Below are 26,573 nucleotides of genomic sequence, written 5' to 3'. Positions count from 1 at the left end.
AGGCTATATGTAAATTTGTAGCTTTGTGAAAAAACAAAATAAGCAAAAGTACTTATTTTTTCAACGACCTAAGGCATTTGTCAAAATTTGATCCAATGAATATAATTGAATTGCTAAATTGTAACAATAACAATCAATAAAATGGCGGTACTAATAGAGACTTTGGATCACTCAATTATATATAGTGAATGTTATCCTTTTGCATCGGCCTCTTTGAGAAAATTCCAAAGTTGAGAATAATATAGATGATCTTAAAAAGCTACAAATGTAAGAGAAAAAGAAAATTCCAAAAGGTGAAAGACTAAAACGTAATACTTCTACTTCATATGTTCCATTCGCCTTCCTGAATATAATGTTAAAGTAGCTCATATTTGACATTTTTAAGCTCATAGATTGTAGAATCTTGACCAACTTTTTATTTCCTTACACTATGATGAGTGTTATGTATTTAATTTAATATTAAAAACTGTTGAATTTTGAGATGATATGAAATAGGTTTGAGCAACCCGAATGAGGAGGAGGAGATCGAGTTTAGTCCACAAACAATGTTAAGGATATCCCATACTTAAACCAATTAGAAATAGTAGGGGTAACTCATCTACCTTATAAAGTGAAATTGTTTCTCCTATTTCTCCAATGTGGGACACTTACAAGTGGACAACAATGGGTTTCAACAAAAATTCTGTTATAAATGAAATTTAAAGTATAAATAAATAAATAATTTTTAAATTTTTAAAATTATATATAGACCGTGAAGAATTATACTTCATTCGTTCTTTTTTTATTGCACCATGAGTGATTTTACGCTTATTAATGCATTAGTTTGCCTATTAATATCTTTAATTACACTTTTGTGAAAAGGAAAATGGTAAATATACCCTTAGAGCTATATATAAGGAGCTAAAAAAGGAAATATTAAGGATAAATTTACATTAATCACACCGATTTGCGAGTAATTTTGTCATGAATTCCCAACTTAATTCCATTTTGTCATGTATAGCCTACACTCCAATCTCTAATTTTGCATATCCTTAAATTAAACCGGTGTCCGAGCTGTGTTCCACCATTTTGCCCTCAAAGTAGACTACTACAATTCAACGTTGTTAGGAATTTGCACCTTATAAGAAAGCAAAGTTGCTAGGAACCACAAGCAATTGGATCGGAGTGGAGGTAGCTAAGGGAGATCATCTACAATTAGGTATTGTCTCATATTTTTAACACCAATACGAATATAAAATACAATAATAATAATAATAATAATAATAATAATAATAAGGAAATTTTCATTTTTACCACCTTCAAATAATGACTTTGTCGAATTTACCACCTCCAAAAAAAAACATTTACTTTACCACCTCATAAAAAAATTAAACATCAGTTTTACCACCTCATCTGAGCTTAGGTGACGGAAAACGCTTGTGGGGCCCAGCATAACGGCTAGTTTTTGATTTTTTCCCAAATTTCTCTCGATTTCCCTTTTATTTAAACCTAGTTCTTCATTTGTACACCAAATTCTTGCAGATTGGAGATTAATTTTTGCGATTTTCTTCACAAATCAGTATTTTTGGGCAACCTTAACAATCCCAAACCCTCTAATTATCAAACAATCAATTGAACTCCTCGACAACAAGCATCAAAAAGGTAAGCCATTGTCGTTAATTCTCTAGCAATTTTCGTGATTTCTGTTGTAATTTTTTGGCAATTCGTTGCGTGATTATGTTGCATTTGCTAAGAGTAATTGAAATTGGGCGTTTTGTGAGGTCAATTAAACCCCAATTTCAATTAAAATACTTAGGGTTCATGTAAGATTAAATTAGATTGGGGGTTTTTGTTATGTGAATTGGCTACTGAAATTAGGGTTATATTATGGTGATTGTGTTCAAATACAATTAATTTCATTCTTGTTCTTACTGAATTTCAGAAGGGAATGTCTTCAGTTAGCATGTCACCCTCAAAGGAGAAAAAATGCCAATGTGGAGTTCCAATGTCTAGGCTGACTGCTTGGACTAGGGAGAACCCAGGACGCAAGTTTAGGACCTGCAAATTCTATGATCCTGTGACTGAGTCAAGGGGGTGTAAAGCTTTTGAGTGGGTGGATCAACCAGATGGAACACCTTGGCAAACAGAGGTGATTAACAACTTGCTGCTGGACAAGAAACTAATGAAGGGAGAGCTGAATGACATGAAGAGGGAAGTTGATGATGTTAGTGGACAAAAGAGGTGCTTGCTCAATGAGATTGACAGCTTGAAGATGAAATGCAAAGCTCTTAGCTCAGACGGGAAGAAGATGATCAAGGAAGTGCATGACAGCAATGCAACAACAAAGAAAATGCTCACAGTACATGCTATTGTTGTGTTTTGTTGTTTTGGTTTGGTACTGGCTATGTATTTTAGATCTTAAGTTCATTTAGGAATGCTTAGAAACAAAAAAAATCCCCAACTTATGTTGTGTTTTGTTGAATTATTATGTGTGGATGTTGGGATGACATTTCTTGTACTACTTTTAACAAAATCAATGAGAAATGGAACTTTTTGGTAGAAACATATCACATTTCGTATTAGTACTTGCAACACAATGTTTTTAATTGTTTTACATTGGCTGAGACAAAAGTTAAGGCACCTTTGTGCAAAATCATTGTTCAACTATCATTGTTCAACTACCAAATAAACTTGGTTGTCTATTACAAAATACTAATGAGTAGACCTAGGGTCACAGTTGATTGAGATCCTTGTCCTTCTTGCTTGTCATTACATGAAGCTTGGACCTGGTCTGTATTTTGACTTTGGGAGGAGTAGTTGTTGGCACTCTTGTGGGCTGACTCAGGCTCCTGTTGCTCCTGGTAACAGGCTGAGTTGGCAAAGGCTCTGTTCTTGTTGCAGGCTGGCTTGACACAGCAGTTGCAGGTGCAACATTACTTGACCCAGCCTGTGCTGTTGTTGGAGTCTGATATTGTGGCAACTTCAGTGCAGCCTGCAATCACAGTATGACAAGACTCAGAAACAAAGCCACTAAATACACTCAAGTCACAAAATACACAAAATACCTGTCTTGTTGCTTTCTCTTCACTTTTCTTTCTCTGTTCCTTAAGCCAAGGAGTCTGCATCTGTGGCCTCCCACCCTTTGGATTTGTTGCAGGTGGGTTAGGCTGTTCTGGTGCTGCTTCAGCCTTGCATGTTTTGGCAAAGTGGCCAAACCCACCACAGTTCTTGCATTGTTTCTTCACCTTTGGCTTCTTGCCCTCAGGTGCTGCAGAAGTGCCCTCCCCTGGTTCAAGCTTTCTCTTTTTTGCCTTAGGTCTTCCTGGCTGCACTTTCAGCATAGGTGGCAAAGGCTGTCGTGAAAGAACAAACGAAGGAGAGAAGCACCCATCCTAGCCTCTTTGCTGATAGCGGAATGTACGACAGATTTCACCGTCGAATCAAGGTTAGGGCAAGAGCTAGAGTAGAAGTTCGGGGTCAATTCACTCAATTGAGCATTTGAGCTCCCAACCAAAACCACAAAAAGGTAAGCTACAACTAATAAGCCCATGGAAGAAGAACAAGATGAAGCCATAATTGTGATTAGAATTAAAGAATTTTTTTTTTTAGCAAAGTTATTACAAGCAAATTAAACAAATATTGCTAACAAACTAGGAAGTGTGGATGAAGCAAACTTAGAGAAAATGCATGATATTTATAGTGGTGTCAAAGGTAAAGCTTTATCAAGGTAATATTATAAGTGGGGCCCTAATGACATGCCTAGTTACATGAGATTATATTTTCAACATACTTAATTAGCGGAAGGATTATATAAGAGTGTACTAGATAGGAAAGTCAAGTACTTGGAATTAATCAAAGGGAAAATTAAACCGACCAAGCCATATTTGTCACATAGCGACCTAGCTCAGGCAGTGGACTAACCAACGAGAGTGGTTAGAACATTAATATAAATGAAAGTTTGAATTTGTCACTAAGATAACAGTCATAAGAAATTTAATATGTTAGGTTTGATGGGTCCATTTTTCCAATTGAATTGGAGTATTGGACGCGGTATGCTATGCATATAAGCATGGAGAAGTGAAGTGGTTAGCCGACGGCATAAATTGATCAAACTAAATTAAAATACTTTTTGTAATGCGAGTATTTAATTTGATCCAAAGTTAAATTAAATGATCCAATTGTTCCTTAATGTTAGACGGACTACAAGGGACTCAAAATGATGAAATAATTGTCAAAAGATAAGGAGTAGCTCATTTTATATTAGATGAATTAATTAGTAAAAATAAATTTGAATATATTCAATTATGTGTAAGTGTAACCCATACATCATCACAATAAAATGAATTTTAAATTTTGTGACAAAAAATCCATTTTTTTATACAAATTATGTATACTTTGTGTTTTGGACTATTCATTTGAATTCAAATTCAATATACTTTCCCTAGATTATATCCTTATGAAAAAAATTCATTAAATTAATATCAGGTGTTGTCAATTTTCACTCAATTATCTCAATGTCCACTTTCATCACACTTTTGTCCAAAGAAGTCAATTACCTGATAGTTAAGTTAGGTTAAGAGTGTCCACAATATTGCTAGTATGGGATGAGAAGACATCAAGAATAGATTAAGATGATTGAAATAAAGCTTTTATTTGATTGCTTTTGAGAAGTCACAACTTTATAAGTAGTATATATGTATGATTGGATGGTTTGTGCAAATGAGCCATAACATCTACGCTAATGACTTAGTCAAAGTCTTCCATGGTGCCTAACCTAAAACCGTACCATCTATGTTCTAGAGAATTATCACCTACACCACCTTAATTAGAGAAGAGTTTTTCTATATACAATAATTTGTACAAACTTGTAAAATACGAAATTAGGTTTTGGTGCAACCTATGCTCTTTAATTTCTTACTAAAGCACTTAGCCACAAATTTTAGGTCAAACAGAGCTTATTCTGGCCTATTTATGATCTATTATATTGTTATGTACATTCAATTATTCAAATGAATGCTTATTGATAAGAATAGTTTATTTGTCTAAACTTTAAAAGGGGCAAACAGAAGGGACATAATAATTAAACTCCAATTCGATTCATAGAACATTTTACAATTACAACAAACTCTTAGAACACAAGTTCAACTGGCAATTGTGACGACAAGATGAAAGCTATAAGCACACCTAGGCTCTTTTGAACCAAATTACCCAACTATAACAAGCATTACATAGTTATATGCTCATATATTACTTACAACCACAAGTTATTTAAACTAGTTAACCTTCCTACAATTTTTCCTAATCTCACCATTGGATCCGGTGAGCGGCTTAATATCACCCATGTTGATCATGGCGGTGACAAAATCGGAGTTAAATTGGCTAGGCTTGCTACTATAAGTTTGGACGAGAGCATTGGTGGAACCACCACTAAACAATTGTTGATCGGAGTGTAGAAGACCCTTTTGGCTAACAAGGTTCTTGTAGTAGTCGTTATCAAAGGAAGTTGGGGTTTGGACATCCAACGGTGCTAAGTTGTTGTCGCCTGAATTACTAGCACTTGGACAATTTCCTTGCCTTGTTTTGGCAAATGATGCGTCAATGTTGCTCTCATTGTATATGCGCGTCCTGAAACTTGTGCACCTTGCTTGTCCAATTGTGTGGGCACCTAATTGATAAAATATGTGAGCAAAAATCATCATCAAGATTGTGACATAATATATAAAGTAAGCAAATGCGACGACAAGTTATGCCCATCATAATTAATTAAATAATAAATTTATCGATGAAGACGTTGTGTATAATAAGAAATTCAAATGACTAAAAGTGCCAATCTATATGTATTGATCCAGTGCCGGTATAAATATTTCATTAATAATATGTAGTATTGATATTTAAGTTAAAACAATTATACATGTCTTTGAACTCCTTATTAATTTTTATTTTTTCAGTCTACCAATAGAAAATTATTCTCCCATTGAATTACGTCAACCTAATATTTGAATTATGAATTAAATTAAATATAAATTTTTTGATGAGAGATCTGGATATATAACACTAATCACTCATTATGTTTGTCATCATACGGTATTTGTTTTAGTATAAGATTAATATTTACTTTGTTTTATTAGAATAAATAATTATTGAATTAATTTCTAAATGGAGTGGACCGTTTAAAGTTCTAAATTCTAATCATAACAAACAACGACAAAATAATTGGTAAACACTATAAATCTAGTCAATATTTTCGTACTCCTTTTACAATTATATACCCGGCGAGTAACATGTTTCTTTCTAGCACAAAAGCACAGTGTCTTTTTCTTTCACTCTTTTTCTTCTCCTTTTCTTTTTCCTTGTAAAATCAACTCCTTTTTGTCTCAATAATTTCACTATTATTGCTCTCCTTTTAAAACCCTAATACGAAGTATATCCTTGTATACATTCGACAACATACCTTTTATTTTCATTCTATCACATACTTTAAAAATACTACTGAACATATAATTATCTCATATCATGCTTTAATATCAATGCAATAACTTACTCCTTATAAAAACTAATGTAGCATATCCTTAAAAAAGAATATAGCGAGGGATCTATGTCCATGTGTACGTACACAATTGAACCAATTGATAATTAAGCTAATAACCTTCCAAAAATTATTAGTTATTATATTGGTTTTCTTACTTTGAGCTTCTATAAATTAATTTATGCATTACTTTAACCAAGGCATGTTAACTTAAGCTATACCAAATAAAATGCAATTTAACTTTTGGAGGGTAAATAAATAAAAAGGTCATAAAACTATAAAAGCATGTAGTTTATATATATACCAGATAAAGCAACCATATCGGTGGTGGAAAGCCCTTGATTTTTGAAACTAGTGATGAGAGCACTAAGGCTTGAGGTTGGTGCTGGGATATTGTTGTTAGCAGCAGATAAGCTAGCCGTTGTAGCATCTCTTCTTCCTAGCTTCACATTCCAAGTTGGTCCTCCAAGCTATAATAACAATATAAAAATTTAAAACAAGAAATTGTGTATTATGATAGATTGATAGTAATAACATTTTTATTAGTTTCATGCATCAACTAGTGTAATGAGTAGTAAATGAATCTTAGCTATTTACTCACAATGACAACGGAATCTCTTGCAGTAATGGTCAAAACATCAGCACATGAGACAACTCCAGGACAAGCTTTCTCAACCGCGGTTTTTATTTGGTCGATTACTTCAAATCCTCTTAGTGAACCACTATTGGGAATAGCGGTTTTCTCACCAGTAAAACTAGAAGTATCATCTAGTAGGACTGATCCATCACATCCCTGTTATGTATCAAAAGAATAAATTAAGAGACTTCAAAACAAAAAGATGTCCGCATGTGTGTTTATTTAAAAATGAAATGAAAGATGTATGATATGATATGACATAAAGTTTACATTGACAAAGCAGTCATGAAAAAATAGACGAAGGAGCGAAGCACCCATCCTAGCCTCTTTGTTGATAGCGGATTGCACAACAGACTTTACGGTAGATAAGAGATTGGGACAAGAGCTAGAGTAGAAGTTCGTCGTAAGTTGAGCATTTGAACTCCCTAAAGAAACCACAAGTAAAGCCACAACTACAAACACAGCTAAGAAAGAAGATGATGCCATAATTTGTATTATTATTCAAAATTAAAGGAAGTTTGTTAGCCAAATGACGAGCAAATTTAGCTAACAAATTAAACTAGGACGTGTGTTGTTGGATTGAAGAAGCTTAAGGAAATTGCATGATATATATAGTGATCTTAATGATAAGATTTCTCAAGGTTATACTTCATATAATAAGAAACCCTACCAATAATGAATAGTCCAATATAAATATGCCTAGTTGCATGTAATTGAAGGTTGGTTTTGAGTTGTGTTCTTAAGTGGTAGGCTAATTTAATGTTTGATCCCCTAAAGATAAGTCAATTATTGGAATTTTGTTATGAATGAAGCTAAGCAACTGTGACCCAAGCAATTTTATTTTTTTGGACATAAAAACAATTGTTGTTTTTAGATGACTTAATAAGCTCATATAAACTGTCACACATCAAACCAGTAGCTGGAATTTACGAGATTTGGTAGACTTTGGAATACAGAAGTTTCATAGTTTAAGATTAAATCGATTATGTATACTCGCTTACTCGTACATTTTTATTTTTATTTTTTTCGAGTTCATTTTAAAATTCTCAAATGAATAAAACTGATAAAATGAGTAAAAAAAAAAAAAAAACCCCCTTACATTGTAAATTTTGTTAAATAATGTTTGGATTAAGTACTCTACATAAACAATTATTGTAGAATAATATATGGCTAAATATAGTATATATTTTTGTGGTTGTTGCACCTCCCCGTAAAATATTTTACAAAATAGTTGCGGTTTTCAGCCCGTATAATACATATTTTTTAACTTAATTATTAATTAGGTTGATTTGAATGTTACTCTTATATTATTACAAGAGACCATATATAGAGCTGTCAATTCGGGTAAATGGGTTGGGTTTTGGTCGGGTAACAGTGGGTCGGGTCAACTCGGATCGGGTCAATTCGGATTAATTCCATAACCTATGCGGGTCGGGTTTGAGTTGGGTCATGCTTGAGTCGGGTCACGTCGGGTCATACTTCCTATCGGGTTTAGGTCGGGTTTCATTCGGGTCGGGTGAACAATAGGTCGGGTTTAATTCGGGTTTTCACGGGTTAGGGTAATTTTCGGGTTCGGGTCAGGTTCGGTTCAAGTCAATAATTTGCAGGTTATAATCAGGTCGGGTCATTTTCAAATCGGGTCATTCTCGAGTTCAAGTCGAGTTCGGTTCAAGTCAATAATTTGCGGGTTATAATCAGGTTGAGTCATTTTCAAGTCGGGTAATTCTCGAATTCAAGTCGGGTTATGTTCAAGTCAATAATTTGCAGGATACAATCATGTCGGGTCATTTCCAAGTCAGGTCATATTCGGGTTCAACTAACTATAAATAGATAATAATTATCATTTTTATCAAGCTAATTATTTCCTTTGACTATAATATATATGACAATATACTAGGGAACTATAGTCTATAATTTAGGAAGATAATTATCTCCTTTAACCATACAACAAATATATACTACATTTAACTCTTAAATTTGAGGATGATGCTCCTTTCTTTTGCTGGCCTGGACCGACTTGGTATCTCTAGATAAAATGCTTTGATCAACAATAATAAGGTGGTCTAAATTGCATTTAAGCTGATTTAAAATCAGGTCAGGAATAATTTGGGTTGATTTTAGGTCGGCGCAATAACAAGTCGTGTTAATTTCAAGTCAAGTTAGAAACAGATCGGGTTGAATTTTTGGGTTGGGTAAGTAATAGGTCTGGTAAAATGAGGGTCGGGTCAATAACAAGTCGGGTTTAATTTGGGTCTGGTCAATAAAAAGTTTGGTTAATTTCAGGTCGGGTTTGTAACAAGTTGGGTTAAATTCGGGTCGGGTTAGGAACAGGTCGAGCTGAATTCAGGTCAGGTTAGTAACAAATCGGGTTAAATTTGGGTTCTGACGGATTAAAACGGGTTTAGGTCAATTTCGTTACAAGTCGGGTTCGGTGCAAATTAATTAAATTGGTTGTTGTAAACCGGTAAATCGGTGCAAATTGTAAACCGGTAAAATGGTCGTTTAAAGGCAAATTGGATGGTTCAACCCACCCAATTGGACTCCCGCAGGTTATTAAGGACCATGATAATCATTATGGCAATTTTTATTCAGGGCGAAAAAAAGTCAAAAATTTCCAAAATTGAAGCCTAATATCCACGCTTGTTGAGAAATTTTGAAAGTTTTGGGGCCTGATGTCGCAAAGTCTTGAAATTTTTGGGCATACATTTAGGGGTCATAAAATGTCGTTTGGAACCATATATGATCATTATATGTCATAGACGCTCATGGTAGGCTTGAGTTAATGAAATCGGTGTAAGTTGTAAACAGGTAAATTTGTCGTTTAAAAGAAAATTTGATGGTTCCACCCACCCAATTGGACTTCCGGAGGGTATTAGGGACCATGGTAAACATTTCAGCAATTTTTATTTACGGGCGAAAAAAGTCAAAAATTTTCAAAATTGAAGGCTAAGATCCATGTTTTCCAGAAATTTTTGAAATTTCGAGGCCCGGTGTCGAAAATCCTTGAAATTGTAGGGTATACATCTCGAGGTCATATAATGCCGTTTGAAAACATATATAATCATTGTATGTTGTCATAAATGTTCATGGTATGCTTGACTTAATGAAATTGGTGCAAATTACAAACCGGTAAATTTGTCGTATAAAGGCAAATTGGATGGTTACACCCACCCAATTGGACTCCCGGAGGATATAATTAGTAACCGTGGTAAACATTTAGGCAATTTTTATTTCCGGGCAAAGAAAGTCAAAAAATTCCAAAATTAAAGGCTAATATCCACGCTTTTTGAGAAATTTTGGAGGTTTCAGAGCCCGGTGTCTAAAAGTCTTGAAATTTTAGGAGATGCATCTCGGGGGTCATATAATTCTGTTTGGAAGCATATATGATCAATATATGTTGTCATAATTGTCCGTGGTAGGCTTGATTTAATGAAATCGGTGCAAGTTGTAAACCGATAAATTGGCCTTTTAAAGGCCAGTTGGATGGTTCCACCCACCCAATTGGACTCCCAGAGGTTATTAAAGACCATGATAAACATTCCCACAATTTTTATTTTCGGGCGAAAAAAAGTAAAAAAAATCCCAAAATTGAAGGCTAATATCCACGCTTTTTGAGAAGTTTTGGAGCTTTCGAGGCCCGGTGTCGAAAAGTCTTGAAAATCTATGGGATACATCTCGAGGTCATATAATGTTGTTTGAAATCATCAATGACCATTTGTCATAAATGTTCGTGGTAGGCTTGAGTTAATGAAATCAATGCAAGTTGTAAACCGGTAAATTGGTCATTTAAAGGCAAATTGGATGGTTCCACCCAATCAATTGGACTCGTGAAGGTATTAAGGACCATGTTAACATTTCGGCTATTTTTATTTCCGGGTGAAAAAAAGTCAAAAAATTCAAAAATAGAAGGCTAATATCCATATTTTTTTAGAAATTTTAGAGGTTTTAGGATTCAGTGTCGAAAAGACTTGAGATTTTAGGGAATACATCTCGGGGTCATATAATGTAATTTGAAACCATATATGGTAATTAATTGTTGTCATAAATGTTCGTGGTCGGCTTGAGTTAATGAAATCGGTGTAAGTTATAAACCGATAAATTGGTCGTTTAAAGGCAAATTGGATGGTTCCACCATTCCACTTGGACTAACGGAGGATATTAGTGACCATGCATGGTAAATATATCCGCAATTTTTATTTTCGGGCGAAAAAAAGTCAAAAAATTCCAAAATTGAAGGCTTATATTCAAGCTTTTTAAGAAATTTATGAGGTTTCGGGGCCCGGTGACGAAAAGTTTTGAGAATTTAGGGGATACATCTCGGGGTTATATAATACTATTTTAAACCATAAATTATAATTATATGTTGTCATAAATGTTAATGGTAGGCTTGAGGTAATGAAATCGGTGCAAGTTGTAAAGCGGTAAATTCCCCATTTAAAGGCAAATTGGATGGTTCCACCCTCCTGATTGGACTTCCGGAGGGTATTTGGGACCATGGTAAACATTTCGGCAATTTTTATTTACAAGCGAAAAAAGTCAAAAAATTCCAAAATTTAAGGTTAATATCCATGTTTTTTGGGAAATTTTGGAGGTTTCGAGGCCTGGTGTCAAAAATCCTTGAGATTTTAGGGAATACATCTCGGGGTCATATAATATCGTTTAGAACCATATATGATCAGTATATGTTGTCATATATGTTCGTGGTAGGCTTGAGTTAATGAAATCTTATATATAATTTAAGAGTCACTCTCACCACGTTGCTCCAAAAGCCAAATCCTAAATCCTCATTCACTCCCGCCTATTTACCTAATCCTTCCATTTCTCCAACAAAAAAATCTATCTAATTTAAATTTAAATTTTAAAAAATAAAATTAACAAACAAATACACATGGCAGTTTCAACGTCTCCCTATATTATATAACCATTTCAGCAACTAACATTCAAAACTATCCCTCACATAATCCAACCCTTCAATTATATGCATTTTTAGTGACTACCCTCCAAACAACTTCTCTAATCATCAAAACGAAAAAATGTGCAACACTCTTTTTGCGTGACTGGCCTCACCAATAATTGCTTGCAAAAGACCAAAGGAACTTATAGAGCACCGATGAAATAACCCCTATAACACTAGCCGAGTAACCCCTATAACATTGAACTAGTAAACTCTATAGCTTTGACAACCCTAAAATAGTTGGTCATATTGCATGGCTACCGACATATAAGAGTAAGACCCTATTCTTTTGAGATTCTAAGCAGAGCAGAGAACATCATATTTTATATATCAAAGCAAAGCAAGTGTCAACAGGCATAACAAGTGTCAGCAGATTATTAATACTCGGTAGAGTATAATTAAGTAGGGTTTAGCAGAGCATACCAAACCACAAGTCTACAACAGACCAGAGCAGCTCAAAAGAATAGGGTCTAAGTTACAACATCAAAAACAACTTCAAGTATTTTAAAAATATATTTTTTCTTATATTATATTCTTCCTCCGTTTCTTTTTAGTTGACACGTTTCATTAGTCGCGTTTGCCCATGCACAAATTAAATTATTAATGTCTTTAATTGCCGATAAGCAAAAATTATAAAAAGTTGATATTATGAAAACATACATTGTGACGAATATAACAAGATCTCACTTGATTATATTTTCACTTACATATAAATCACAAAACATGGTCAAAGGGAAATGTGTGAATAGCGCTAAAGTCAAAACGTGGCAACTAATAAAAAACAGAGGTAGTATTTAATATTTTTCTAATATAATATATATATATATATATATATCCGTGCATTTTGCACGGGCACACTCTAGTAGGTGCAAATTGTACAGTAAATCGGTAAATTGACCGCTTAAAGACAAATTGGATGGTAATTGAACTCCCGGAGGGTATATGGGATCATAAACCTTTCGAAATTTTTTATTTACGAGCGAAAAAAAGTCAAAAAATTCCAAAATTAAAGGCTAATATCCACGCTTTTTGAGAAATTTTGGAGGTTTCGAGGCCAGATATCGAAAAGGCTTGAGATATTAGGAGATAAATCTCGGGTCATGTAATGCCGTTTGGAACCACATATGGTCATTATATGTTGTCATAAATGTTCGTGGTAAGTTTGAGTTAATGAAATCGGTGCAAGATGTAAACCGGTAAATTCGCCGTTTAAAAGCAAATTGGATGGTTTCACCCACCCAATTGGACTCCTAGAGGGTATAAGGGACCATGGTAAAAATTTCGGCAATTTTTATTTACGGGCGAAAAAAGTCGAAAAATTCCAAAATTAAAGGCTAATATCCACGCTTTTTGAGAAATTTTGGAGGTTTCGGGGCCGGTGTCGAACAACCTTGATATTTTTGGGGATACATCTCGGAGTCATATAATATCATTTGGAATCATATATGATCATTATATGTTGTCATAAATGTTTGTAGTAGACTTAAATTAATGAAATCCGTATAAGTTGTAAACCGGTAAATTGTGAAAGTTTGACTTTGTTACATAAAGTGAACATTTACAAGTTACTATTACGAATAGTTGAGCTAATTAGCTAATGAGTTAGTGGCCACTGGCCAGGGTCCACTTTGTCCCACGTAAAGTGTACGTGTTTCTTTATTTATCCGTGCAAAAAGCTTATCCACTTTATTTTTAGATAATAACTAGGGGTGTAAATTACTTAGCGTATGAGTGTCGGTTAGAAGACACATTTTCAATGCATTAACTCACTATTTGATTTTATCACATACTCCGCACTTTATTATTTAACTTAAATTATCCTTTTGAGAATTAAAATTATTTAAATAAATAAAAATTTCTTCAAGAAAAAGTTATTGCATGAAATTAAGTTATTTTTCAAAATTGAAAATTTTTTGTTGAATTTAAATTAATTTTAATAGTTCATTATTTTATATGATTTTTTCAAATTGTTTATTTTTATTTAACTTAACTTATTATTTACAATGCTAAATATTTTTTTTAAGATGAAAACACCATGACATTAATAATATGTTTAAACAATATAATATAGAGAAATAGTTTAAAATCTACTGAAAATAAGTACAAAAATATTATAATGTGTATTTCCATACCCATCTCCTCATTATTATTCATATATAGTCAGGAAATTGATCAAATTGAACAAGTCAATTCCCGTTCAATTCATATTTAAATACATAATTAAGGGATAAAAGAGTGATTAGTTGATAACCTATAAGATTTCAGGTTTCTTAATTGTTATATTTTGACATGACTATTTAAATAGGAATTCTTACAAGTCACTCCTTGCCAAGACGTTTTCTTATAGACAATGCTTTCAAAATAATTTTAAATATTTTGGTTCTTAATTAAAATAAAATTGAAGATAACGAAGTCCATAACAGCAAGTGATAATGTCAAATTTGGACAATATGGTTTTGTCATGTAATTAAGTATTAAGGCAGATAATTACATCTATTAGTCAAGTCCACAAATTAGTAAATGCACCATTGCATGCTGCTCAGCTGCTCCCACCGAAGCATGTAAGACTTGCTCACAAAAGTTTATTTCATGGGCTATCATTTTCACGGAGTCACACCGTGGTGTATTTGGTCACCTTGCACCATTGTGAAGCACTATTTTCGATGCTCTCAAATTTAAATACTCCGGCCGTTCATAAAACTTATTTAAGTATTATCAGTCATTCAGCATATTGGTATAAAATTTACGAAACACTTCATTTATATTTAACCCCTCGAATCCTCGATAAAGGGAGTACATGCATATTTTTGTATACTATCGGCAAAGTAAATTTCTTACTCTATCCTTTGTCATATTGTCTAGATTCCTAAGTTTGTGAAATTTATAATTGTCTCGTGTTTAGGTTTTTAGGTATTTACAGGCATACTAGAGTTGAAAAGCTTAGAATTTTGCTACTCATATTAATGAAATGTGTTAAGAAAAGACGTACAATTATTATTGTGAAAGATAAAGCTAACGATATAGTCATTTGGAAAGGTACCCACTACCCACCTAGCTACAGTATGTATGTATAAGCCAGCAATTCAAATAGATCGGCTAACTAAACAGTGCATGCTTTCAATTGCATAAAACCCTTTTTCGTGGTCAAATGCCCATAGCTACTCCTTACTAATTTGTGTTTAAATTTTAAGACGCTTAATTACTTTTTTTCATAATTAGCTAGCGTTGATGGGTATAAATATGTAACTTAGTTGGTTAAAGCTTATTTAGTATATAATTTGTTCTTTAACTTGTTTTACAAAGAAAACATAGTTGATAGATGTTGATGTACATCTTACATCTCCTTTTAATAGGTGTTTTTTCAATAATATGAGTGGAGCTAACTCAAACTTGTAAAAGAATGTATTGGCCTGGTGCTTAGCTGATCAACTACAATCATACATACTTTCTCGCTCCATATTAACTACAAGTCTCTACAACACTTGATATAAACGATTGTTAAACATTTATAAAAAATCGTATAACTACGGTTTCATACTTACTTGATTAAAGTATTACATAATCATACTTATTAACAAGTACAAAAATTCCATCTGAGTATGTCACGCCATAAAAGCTCGAACAAAAAGGTTTGGTAGAATATTCCATAAATTAATCTTCAAAGAATAACGACATGTGCCTACAATTTACCAACAACTATTGTTAATTGGTCCGATGCCAAGGTTTGATACAGTCATCTACCACTTTAATTCTCCCAACAAACTTTGACTACTTAATTTTATAAATAAAATGAAATTAAATTAAAGGACCAATAATTTCAATAGATACTACTCCTATGATTGTGTCAACTTTAATTACCCAATTTTGATATTTTTGATTGATCCTTTTAAAAGATTTCATCTTCTAGAGATCTTTTTAGTAGTGTACTACAGCTATCTATCTTAAGGAATGTCATAGGAAAATACAAATTACATAACTTACGGAATAATTATGTTAAGCAAAGGTTTAAGCTTATGACTTTAAAATCATATTGAAATTAAACCTTTTTTTATGCTATTTAGGGTTAGTGATCGGATTTTAATTTAAATACTGAACTTGTTTAGTTGAATTAGGAGTTATATGAGATGAGAATTTGTGAGTATCTAGCTAAGTCTACTATTTAACTTACGGGGAATATAGCATCAACTAAATTTCGAGTAGAAATATATTATTTACATTTGATCAATCATATTTCAACCCATTCGAAATTCCACGCTTATTTCTTTTAATATACTTCATAGTTATATACGAATATCATATTGCTACTAACTAATTTTTTTTTTTTTGAAATAATATAATTGAATAATGTATGGTGGGAGTGATAATCTAGTAAATTAAAAAAAAAAATCCTTTTTATGTTATCATGTCACATGTAGATATATTAAGGATTGAGCTAGGCTGCACACTTATTTTTTAATACAAAGAATTAAAAGCATGTCACCTATACTAATGTGATGACTCATCAAGCGGGATTTATAGTTTTTTCATACAACCAATTGTAAATTAACTTTTTAAAAAAATTAAGGAGAATTTCCCAATTAGGATGGATAGAATCGTACATAGCTAGATTAATTAGATCCTTGATTTGAGAGTGAGGGGTAAAATTGTAAATTAGCTAATGGATGAGAGATTTATTTTGAATACAAAGTATTTGGTTTATTTACTCTTATGTTTTCTAAAAATGTACTCTTACAACCTAATTTGCACCCAAAAAAAAAGGTACAACCAATTAATTAAGAAAGAACTTGTAGATAATTTACTTCTTTAAATAAACTTGTATTGTTGACGCTTTATGATAAATGCATCACTAAACATTACAATATCTATGTCTTACGACTCACAGTACAAATTAATTGACGTAAATAAAGCATAATAAAAACTCACAATTCTTAAGGAAAGTAAAAATGCAACATCATCACAAATTAAACTCAAACTTAGCTTATAATTCTTACAATAGCCTTAAGATATATAATTAGTTCACTCTCCTGCAGTTCTTCCTAATTTGTCCTTGTGAACCAGTAAGAATATTGATGTTACCCATCTTAATAATCGAGGCAGTAAAATCGGAGATGAATGCATTTGGATTCGAAGCATAAGTTCGGACAAGCGTATCAGTAGCACCTCCTCCGTTGTACAACTCTTGGTCTGAATGAAGAATTGCTTGTTTGTTAAGAAGGGTCTTGAAATAAGTGTTGTCAAATTTGTTAGGACTTTGAGCATCTAAGGGTGCCAAGTTATTGTCTCCATTTCCATTTTGTTTAGGGCACTTTCCTTGGTTTGATTTTGCAAATGAGGGATCAATGTTCTTGTCTTGGTATATGTGTTGCCTAAAGTTTGTGCACCTTGCTTCTCCAATTGTGTGGGCCCCTGTTATTTTTTTATTTATTTTTTTTATCGATTTTAAACGTAACAGAAAAATTGTATGTCAGATAGAATTCATGGGTAAGTACAAAATTAGTTTTAAAAATATTCCTCTAGGGAAAATTACATGTTTAAAATTAGGTGCTTTTGGTTAAAGTCTTGTTTAATTGAAACATATAATAACGGATTATTGGGTATGAGTATGATGTTGTGCATACCGTACAAGGCAACCAAGTCCCTAGTAGAAAGTCCATGATTTTGGAAGCTAGAAATGAGATTACTGAGGCTAGCATTTGCTGCAGGAATTGTATTGGTGGCGTTGGCCTCGGCGAAATAGGCTGTCAATGAATCTCTTCTACCAAGCTTCACATCCCAATTAGGCCCTCCTAACTACAATATTTCATTAAAAACATATATAATTAATCTATAATTATTTAGATACGACTTTTAGCCCCTTTATAAAAATTTGTAAGAGTAAAGGATGCTTACAATAGCAACGGAATCTCTAGCAGTAATTGCTAAAATATCAGCACAAGAAACTACACCCGGGCAAACTTTTTCAACCGCTGATTTGATTTGATCTATGACTTCAAATCCTCTAGCAGAGTTTCTATTTGGAGCTGCACCTTTTTCACTCTTGAAAGAAGGGGAATCATCTAGCAAATTAGATGCGTCACAACCCTGTTTGTCACAAAACATAAATATTAATACATCTTGTATGACAAAAAAAAAAAAAAAAAAAAAAAAAAAGAGAGAGAGGTATATCCAGTCCAGTATATCAAACGTATGAATTTGGGCTTAACATGTTGTCCAGTTCAGCCCAATTCATGAAACATTTTTTAGGAGAGTGGCCCATTAAAATAGGTAGCTCGGCCCAGAATAATACACGGGCTATAACAACTTGGATTATTTTTGCTCCGGCCCAAATCCATAAAATTTCTAAATAAAATTGTACGAAGTATCATTTTCTTCATTTTTTGCAGATGATCATAACTAGGTGCCCAAAATCACTACATGAAAATAAATTTTAGAAAAATCAATAATAAAATTACACATAATTAAAATAGTATGTGTAAGACTATATGTTAACTTATCATGCAAGATGGAATAGTGCAACTATGCAAAGATGAGAGTTGGAATTGAAGTACATGTATAGAATATGCACTATGCACAATAATAATGAATTGTAACCTAAGGACGAAGGATAAGTTGATTACATGGACAAAGCAATCATGAAAGTGAAGGCGGAGCAATGAGGCACCCATACGAGGCTCTTTGTTGATAGCAGATTGCACCACACCTCTGATAGTCGAAAATAGTTGTGGACAAAAATTATAGTATAGATTAGCATTAGATCTTCCGATACAAAGAGGAAGAAAAACGAACAAGACTAGCAAAAGAGGAGACGGAAAAGCCATTTGTATGTTACTCCGTACTAATCAAGCCACTCAATGCTTAACTAGCAAGTATATAGATGAAAGTGTATATGTTGAGAAGAAGATCACCAATTCAAGGCTATTTATAGTAGAACTTAAGTCCTTGCATGTAAGATTTTAGGTCGAACCCTCTCAAGGTTGGGGCCCTTTCAAGGCACCTAATTCCATGACTTGTAGAAAGTAAAAATGGAACTAAATTTCTACGTTTCCACACAAAGGTATAATATGTTACGATTAGAAAAATCAATTAGAATTTGACGAAAGTAATAAAGGTGATTAATTAGTTATGGTTAATATGCTACGTTGTTCATTGATATGAAAGTATGCTCAACAACTCCATATAATTAAGATGTGATAATACGCGGAGATTATAGTGCTCACCTTTAACAGGATGTGTTACTTTTTGACTTGGTTATATTTCTTTGCATGAGCTCCATGCTTTATCATCTTTCATTCTAGCCAATTTTCATAATGTTAGTTGTGAGCAAGTTATTGGTCGTCATGTTTAGCTTTACTCTAACAAATTGTTTTTGAACGTTGTCAAAACAAAAATTAAATTAAAAAATATATATATGTATTGCTTTAAAAAACTTTTTCTAGTATAACACTTATCCATCATTGAAATTGTATAATTTGCTTTTTTATTTAAATAATCAAAAGCTTGTTAATTTTATTCTTTTTTTTTTTTTTTTTTTTTTTTTTTTTTTTTTTTACCACTTAAGAATATTGTTAAAATTCTTTCAACATGCATGTAAGTCAAGAATATGGATTTTAATAGTTGTTTATGTATAATTTTAAATATTAATGCGTAATGTGTGTTTTGAATACCTTAAATGAAGCAAATAGTACAACTATTGTAGGAAGATAGTCATGATACTAGGACAAATAATTTAATGAAAGATAGCAATATGAAATGAAAGTGTAGATTCAAAAGACTCAAAGTATTTTTACATAATAAGGAATCGTGTAATCAATGTAAACCTAACATGCATTAATTTTAGATTGATTGTGTTACAAAGTACTTTTTTCATCAGCTGATGATAATTGAGTAAGTAAATAATATTTCGTATATGACTAGAACTAATTAATTGCATAAAAACCACTATATATGTTGTCTGATTATTGATAGCCTAAAAACCTAACTACTCTATCTTAGATTTTTTTTTTATTTTTTTTTAGCCTCAATAACAACGAATTGAACACTACTTTCCCTCTTAACTCGATTAGCTAAGAGATTGATGTCATTAATTACGCAATTTTAAATCCGTGACATTTTGGTGTTTATTCTCTCCACACCCTATTTTCTTCTAAAAAAACGAAATTGTTATTAGTGCATCTTTTCTAACTGATAAATTAAATTAAGTGCAGTTGCAAATTGGTCCAAGCCAAACATCAAAATAATATATGGAGTGCATATATTATAAGCAAGACTTGGCATGATCAAGGCGATTGTAGCTATTGATTTTTTTCCCCTACATGCATGTTTGTAGAAATTTCACTAGTTTGGTCATTTCCAAGTCACCTAACTCAAAAACTTATTCCAATCAATAATTCAACACCCAAAAAAGAGTTTTTACGAGTATATTTGAAATATTATGAAGATATTGACTATATTATTTATCTTTGGGGAAAACTAGATGTTGACTATAGTCTATAAAAAATAAAATTTGACACGAAATATATAAGCATCAAACAAGGTTTTCATTTTCAGGATTTGGATAAACGTGGATATTATAATTCACTCTAAAAAGACAATGCAACTTTTGACTTGTTTAATAAATTTGAGTAGCTAACTTTTATTCTTACCCCTTTTCTTGTTGCCAGTAGTGAGCAATTCATTGGACAAGAATTATATTAAGATTAATTAAGATGATTTACTTTATCATTGGCATAACTTTGTTTCTAAGCTAGCATTATTGACGGTAATTGATGAACCTTCGTCAATTATTTGTAATAAACTTGATTGAGAAAATAATTAATTCTTGTTTATTCCCTGCCTTAACACATGGATATATGTTCGAGGTTTTTCAGGTGATTAATAAAATTTACTCTTACTCCATTATTTTGTAGAGGCTATTGCTATTCAAAGTAAAAACTACAAGATCTTAATTTTTTTTTTCTTTAAAGAAACAAAAGGATATTCTTTAAAATTTTCATTCTTACTAGGGTAGTAAAATTATGTAAACTCCTTAAGTAGATCAAACAAGATATGTAAAAAAAAAAAGATACTTAGAGATAGATATTTATTTACGAAATATATCTTTAATGTAGGGGGAAAAAAAAATTCTTATCCTTAATCTAATTCCAAATTGAAGTGTATGAACTATCTTCTTTATCCTTTAATGAATGAAACATTTAAATCTAATTGAAACCAAAAAAAAAAAAAAAAAAAAAAAAAAAAAAAAAGAGAAGAAGAAGAACATGTAGAGGGATATATGTACTAATGTACATGTATGTGACATAATGTGAGTAGTGAATTATTATTTTCTATAAGGCTAGTCAAAGTAATTAATGATGAAAAATTAAAAAACCACTAACAATATCACATGTGATATTGATAGGGAACCAACTCCCTAGTACAATGATCTCTAACGATGTCCATCTTTTCGCATGTCCTAGCTAGAGAATCTTCATTGAAAAATATAATTCCACTGCTATGATTTGTATATAACATTGAAATTTTAATAGAAGTAAGCAAAATAATAATAATTAAAAAAAATCCCCCACAACAATAATCGGGAGGGGACTGAAATCTAACTATCCATAACTGATCTCTGAATCCGAATTAGCCCTAAGGGTGAATCAGGTGGAACAAAGAAAAAATAATAATAATTAAAAAAAAAATCCACATCCTTTTTGCAAAGTAATTGAGCTAATGGCTATTTGATAATATGTAAATCTACACATAGAACAAGTTTACAGTAGTACCCTTATTAAACAAAACTCATCTAATGAATCGACTAGTATGTATAAGGCGACTCGATAGGTTTTCGAGTTGCACTTTATATACAGGTGACATAGAAAATCTTATTTAAACCACCAAATAAGTCGAGTTATAGAGTCGGTATACATATATAGTGCGACTTGTAAACCTATCAAGTCGCCTCATGTATGTTATATTAGGCGACTCGTCATGTGCTTTAATGATTTTTAACCCTAATTTAACAAGTCTTCAATTAGTATGAAGTAACTTTATCGGTTTATTAGTTACACCTTACATACAGGTAATTCTAAAAGTCCAACTTATTAGGGTTTTTTTGTAGTAGTATAAAAAAATTAAAAGAGTTGTTATGATTTGGCAAAAATTACGTACATTCATGCAATATTTTGGTTGTCCTTGATTTATATTAGCATATACTCCATCCATAGCTTACTACTTGTAGCTTTCTAATCATGATTGTTGGAGGAAATAAGTGAGGTTCTTGATCGACTTTGTATTAAGTATACTTTAGCTTCAATAATTAGCAAAAATGCTTGCTAATCAAAGAAATCTAAAATTTCAACGCTAAGTAATAAAGGGCGCCATTAATAACCAATTTATAAAACAGGACTCAAGGTGAAGCTTCCATTCGTATGGTGATCCACCTCAGACAAGCCCATAACTCCATTTACAAGGGTTTGACCTTTTGACGGAGGATTTTTGACTTTTAGAGCTTTAGGTCCCTTCTTAAAACTTGTACTCTCATAACACTTTGACTATTTTTTATTTTTTGTTGTTTACGCAATACGTATTAACATTGTAATTTACTTAATAAATACTCTGTAATTTTTTCAAAAAAAAAAAAAATACTCTGTAATTAAAATTGTGTGTTGATAAGTTAAAAAAATATTGTGTGTTGATAAGTTAAAAAAATCAAATAGATGCGGTCATTATACTCCTTAATAAAAATCATCAAATGTCATAAATTGTTATATATTTGATATAGGATAGAAAACATTAGATAAATTATTTTTTAAATTGTCAATAGTTTTCTATTTGTATTAGTTTTCCTTGTAATACAAGAAAACATTAGCTAGGTTATACAGATTTGGTAGTATCGTATATTTAATTATAACGCGGTTTTCATGGTTTCCTATTTGTATTTTAATAACATCCTCAATATGTAGTTAAAATCATCATTTAATTTCCACTCAAATTTGAAAGACAATCATAGTTGATACTGTATATATATGAAATCTAATCCTATGTGATTGTATATGAAATCTTTATTGCTATCCTCAATATATCCCCAACTTTAATTTTTATATAAAGCCTCTAATCCATAGCTCTAATAATTCATTACAAATTAAATTACTAAAGATTTTCTATACTCTCGTAAATTAAATTTAGTGCATTCTTGTTTATAATGGATTTGAGTATGGAAACTAAAAGGTATAAGTTAGTTGCTCCATATTCTTGGTATCGTAATAAACCACACGATGACTCGCCTTCTTCCTCTAAGAAACTCGACGTTAGGCTAGTCTTCGACGTCTACGAAAGCTTGATATATTATCATACAAACGGTCGACGATTGGTGAGTGTACGTAATATACCAAACAATACATGTTTTAGTTTTAACCCTTTTTGCCCTTCATGTCGAAAAATTATTGCTAAATATCTTTTAGTATATAAGAATAATATGTTTATTGATGGGGTGAATAATGAGTTGAAACTAAAAGAATGTTTTCCGTGAGTCGTTTCCTTCATTGCTCATTAATATTTATACAAATATCCACAGTATAATCTAGGCATAATCCTAGGCAAATATCAAGGAAACTAACTAAAACATATCCTATAAACTAGGAAACAATATATACGTTGACTAAGCTAATAATTTACATAATTATCTTAACACACCCCCGTAGTCAAAGCGGGAGGGCAACGGACGCTGAGACTATCCCGAAAATCTTCAAATAATATACGCGGAAGCCCCTTAGTAAAAATGTCCGCAATTTGATGACGAGTAGGAACATGAAGAACTCGAACATCACCACGCGCAACCTTCTCCCTAACAAACAGTATATCCATTTCAATGTGTTTAGTTCGTTGATGATGCACTGGATTACCCGAGAGATATATTGCGCTTACATTGTCACAATAAACTAAGGTAGCCTTCCTTAGTGGACAATGCAACTCAAGTAACAAATTTCGAAGCCAGCAAGCTTCGGACACCACATTCGCAACTCCCCTATACTCGGCCTCGGCACTTGACTTGGAGAGTGTAGGCTGTCGTTTTGATGACCATGATACCAAATTATCCCCTAGATACACACAATAACCCGACGTTGAACGCCTAGTATCGGGGCACCCTCCCCAATCCGCATCAGTGTAGGAGATGAGAGACAAGGTAGAAGAAGGATATAAGTGTAGCCCATGTTCCTTAGTACCTTGAATATAGCGAATGATTCTCTTGAGGGCGGCCATATGACACGCCTTAGGGTCGTGCATATGCAAGCACACCTGCTGGACTGCGTATGAGATGTCTGGCCTCGTAAACGTGAGGTATTGCAAAGCCCCTGCCAAGCTGCGATAATGAGTCGGGTTAGCATAGGGAGTACCTGTCGAACCCACCTTCGGCTTAGTGTCAACTGGTGTGGCTGATGGCTTGCACGATGTCATACCTGCCCTTTCAATTATTTCCTCTGCATACTTCCGTTGGGATAGAAAAAGACCCCCTTTGTGCCTAGTAACAGAAATGCCAAGAAAATAATTTAAAGGACCCAAATCCTTCATAGCAAATTCAGAAGCAAGGAGAGACATAATAGAGCATCGAAGAGCATGAGATGAAGCTGTCAAAATGATGTCATCCACATACAATAATAGATATGCCGTTTGTGACCCCGATCGATAAATAAACAAAGAATTATCAGACTTGCTATTAATGAAACCAATAGAAGACACATAATCAGCAAACCTTTTATACCATGCCCGGGGTGCTTGCTTAAGGCCATATAAGGACTTATCCAACAAACACACATAATCTGGATTAGTCTTATCACGAAAACCAACCGGCTGATGCATATAAACCGTCTCCTTTAGCTCACCATGTAAAAAAGCATTTTTTACATCAAGTTGATGAATAGGCCAAGCTTTTGACAAAGCTAGACTAAGAACAGTCCGAATAGTTGTCGGTTTGACCACCGGACAAAAAGTCTCTCCACAATCAATGCCCACCTGTTGAGTTTTGCCATCACCTACAAGACGGGCCTTATGCCTCTCAAAAGAACCGTCAGATTTCACCTTATGAGTAAAAATCCACATAGACCGAATGACATTAACATTAGGTGGACGGGGCACCAACTCCCACGTCTTATTTTTAATAAGAGCATTAAATTCATCATCCATAGCCATTTTCCAATTAGGGTCACGTAAAGCATCTATTGGATTACAAGGAATAGGAGATTTTGTAACCTTAGAAACAGTAGCAACATTGCAATATTTTTTATTTGGCTTAAAAATACCATGTCGGCTACGAGTGACCATAGTGGAACGAGGAGTGGGCTGAGGAGGGATGGAGATAATGGGTTGGACAGTTGGTGTGGGTGAGATTGGGGGAGGAGTAGTGTTTGGGCTGTTTTGTAGTTGCGGCCCAGCAGAGGGGGGGGAGGCCGTGAGATGAGAGGGAGATTGTGGAGCTGTGTGGGCTGGGCTTGTTGGAGCAGTCGACCCAGTAGAGAGAGGAGAGGAAGGGGCGGCTTGTTCATGTAAGGGAGGTTGGGCCGAGTTACTAGGCCCAGTAGATGAAGCAGCCTGCATATGGTTAATCAGATACGGGGAAAAACCATCATCCAAAAAATCATAAGAAGTGGTAGAGGGAGTATGCACCTTAGCAAATGGAAACACGGTTTCATCAAATAGCACATGACGACATATGAAAATTTTGTTTGATGAAAGATCATAACATTTATAGCCTCTATGGTTCGGAGGGAAACCTAAAAACACACAAGGAGTGGATCGGGGTTGGAGTTTATTTACTGTGGTGGAGGGGAATAAAGGAAAACATAAACACCCAAAAACTCGTAAGTGAGAATACGAAGGTTCCCTTTGATAAAGAACACTAAGAGGAGACTTGTTGCCTAACAACTTGCTAGGTAAAATGTTATGCAAATAAGTGGCCATTTGTAAAGCATGGTGCCAAAAAGAAGGAGGTAAAGAGGCATGAGAGAGAAGAGTGCGAGTGATATTGTTAAGAGATCTCAATTTTCTTTCGGCTTTACCATTTTGTGGAGACGTATGTGGGCAAGAAAGACGGAAAGACAACCCATTTGACTCACAAAATTCCCAAAAAGAACTATTATCATACTCCCGCCCATTGTCACATTGGATGTTTTTTATAGGACGCTCAAATTGTGTGCGGATGTAGGATTGAAAAGCGAAAAATTTATCATACACATCTGATTTTTTAGCCAAGGGAAAAGTCCACACAAATTTAGTAAAATCGTCCAAAACAAGCATGTAATAACGATGTCCCGAAGAACTCAAAACAGGAGATGTCCAAATATCACTATGTATAATATCAAACGGCAAAGTAGTAGAAGACATAGAAGAATAAAAAGGCAATTTAATGTGTTTCCCTAGAACACAAGAATGACAAATGCTAGAACTAGTAGTCCGATTACACTCAATGCTTTTATTACTACGAAGAGTATGTAAAATACCCG

At 33.2% G+C, this 26,573-nt stretch overlaps 3 protein-coding genes across 3 annotated transcripts; all 3 read right to left on the bottom strand.

The window, feature by feature from the left end:
• Positions 1 to 2,611: 2,611 nt before the first annotated feature.
• Positions 2,612 to 3,553, bottom strand: LOC110733711. The gene is made up of 3 exons (XM_021913797.1): positions 3,401 to 3,553; positions 3,045 to 3,332; positions 2,612 to 2,971 (listed from the first exon to the last, which is right to left on the bottom strand). Exons 1-3 carry the CDS (start codon positions 3,551 to 3,553, stop codon positions 2,711 to 2,713), a joined length of 702 nt encoding a protein of 233 aa, XP_021769489.1. The 3' UTR covers positions 2,612 to 2,710.
• A 1,495-nt stretch (positions 3,554 to 5,048) lies between these two features.
• LOC110733542 (peroxidase 4-like) lies at positions 5,049 to 7,947 on the bottom strand. The gene is made up of 4 exons (XM_021913606.1): positions 7,413 to 7,947; positions 7,107 to 7,298; positions 6,810 to 6,975; positions 5,049 to 5,644 (listed from the first exon to the last, which is right to left on the bottom strand). The coding sequence occupies exons 1-4, from the start codon at positions 7,626 to 7,628 to the stop codon at positions 5,253 to 5,255; spliced, it is 966 nt and encodes a 321-aa protein (XP_021769298.1). The 5' UTR covers positions 7,629 to 7,947; the 3' UTR covers positions 5,049 to 5,252.
• Positions 7,948 to 16,868: 8,921 nt separating this feature from the next.
• LOC110733541 (peroxidase 4-like) lies at positions 16,869 to 18,999 on the bottom strand. Its single transcript, XM_021913605.1, has 4 exons — positions 18,714 to 18,999; positions 17,986 to 18,177; positions 17,715 to 17,886; positions 16,869 to 17,502 (listed from the first exon to the last, which is right to left on the bottom strand). Exons 1-4 carry the CDS (start codon positions 18,912 to 18,914, stop codon positions 17,108 to 17,110), a joined length of 960 nt encoding a protein of 319 aa, XP_021769297.1. The 5' UTR covers positions 18,915 to 18,999; the 3' UTR covers positions 16,869 to 17,107.
• Between the last annotated feature and the right edge of the window lie 7,574 nt (positions 19,000 to 26,573).

This window comes from Chenopodium quinoa, unplaced genomic scaffold, assembly GCF_001683475.1.
Source record: "Chenopodium quinoa cultivar QQ74 unplaced genomic scaffold, ASM168347v1, whole genome shotgun sequence".
Classification (NCBI taxonomy): Eukaryota; Viridiplantae; Streptophyta; class Magnoliopsida; order Caryophyllales; family Amaranthaceae; genus Chenopodium; species Chenopodium quinoa.
Note: the sequence above shows the minus strand (reverse complement) of the source record. Positions and strands in the feature narration are given on the sequence as shown.

What these genes read in the sequence shown, in the direction of transcription:
- LOC110733711 (XM_021913797.1), bottom strand. Translation starts at nt 3,553, where the DNA reads ATGGCTTCATCTTGTTCTTCTTCCATGGGCTTATTAGTTGTAGCTTAC. An exon ending in ATTCGACGGTGAAATCTGTC is followed by an intron (nt 3,333 to 3,400) that starts GTACATTCCGCT and finishes CTTTCACGACAG; the next exon opens with CCTTTGCCACCTATGCTGAA. An exon ending in AAGAGAAAGCAACAAGACAG is followed by an intron (nt 2,972 to 3,044) that starts GTATTTTGTGTA and finishes CTGTGATTGCAG; the next exon opens with GCTGCACTGAAGTTGCCACA.
- LOC110733542 (XM_021913606.1), bottom strand. Translation starts at nt 7,628, where the DNA reads ATGGCATCATCTTCTTTCTTAGCTGTGTTTGTAGTTGTGGCTTTACTT. An exon ending in TTCATGACTGCTTTGTCAAT is followed by an intron (nt 7,299 to 7,412) that starts GTAAACTTTATG and finishes GATACATAACAG; the next exon opens with GGATGTGATGGATCAGTCCT. An exon ending in CAAGAGATTCCGTTGTCATT is followed by an intron (nt 6,976 to 7,106) that starts GTGAGTAAATAG and finishes TTGTTATTATAG; the next exon opens with CTTGGAGGACCAACTTGGAA.
- LOC110733541 (XM_021913605.1), bottom strand. Translation starts at nt 18,914, where the DNA reads ATGGCTTTTCCGTCTCCTCTTTTGCTAGTCTTGTTCGTTTTTCTTCCT. An exon ending in TTCATGATTGCTTTGTCCAT is followed by an intron (nt 18,178 to 18,713) that starts GTAATCAACTTA and finishes TGTGACAAACAG; the next exon opens with GGTTGTGACGCATCTAATTT. An exon ending in CTAGAGATTCCGTTGCTATT is followed by an intron (nt 17,887 to 17,985) that starts GTAAGCATCCTT and finishes GAAATATTGTAG; the next exon opens with TTAGGAGGGCCTAATTGGGA.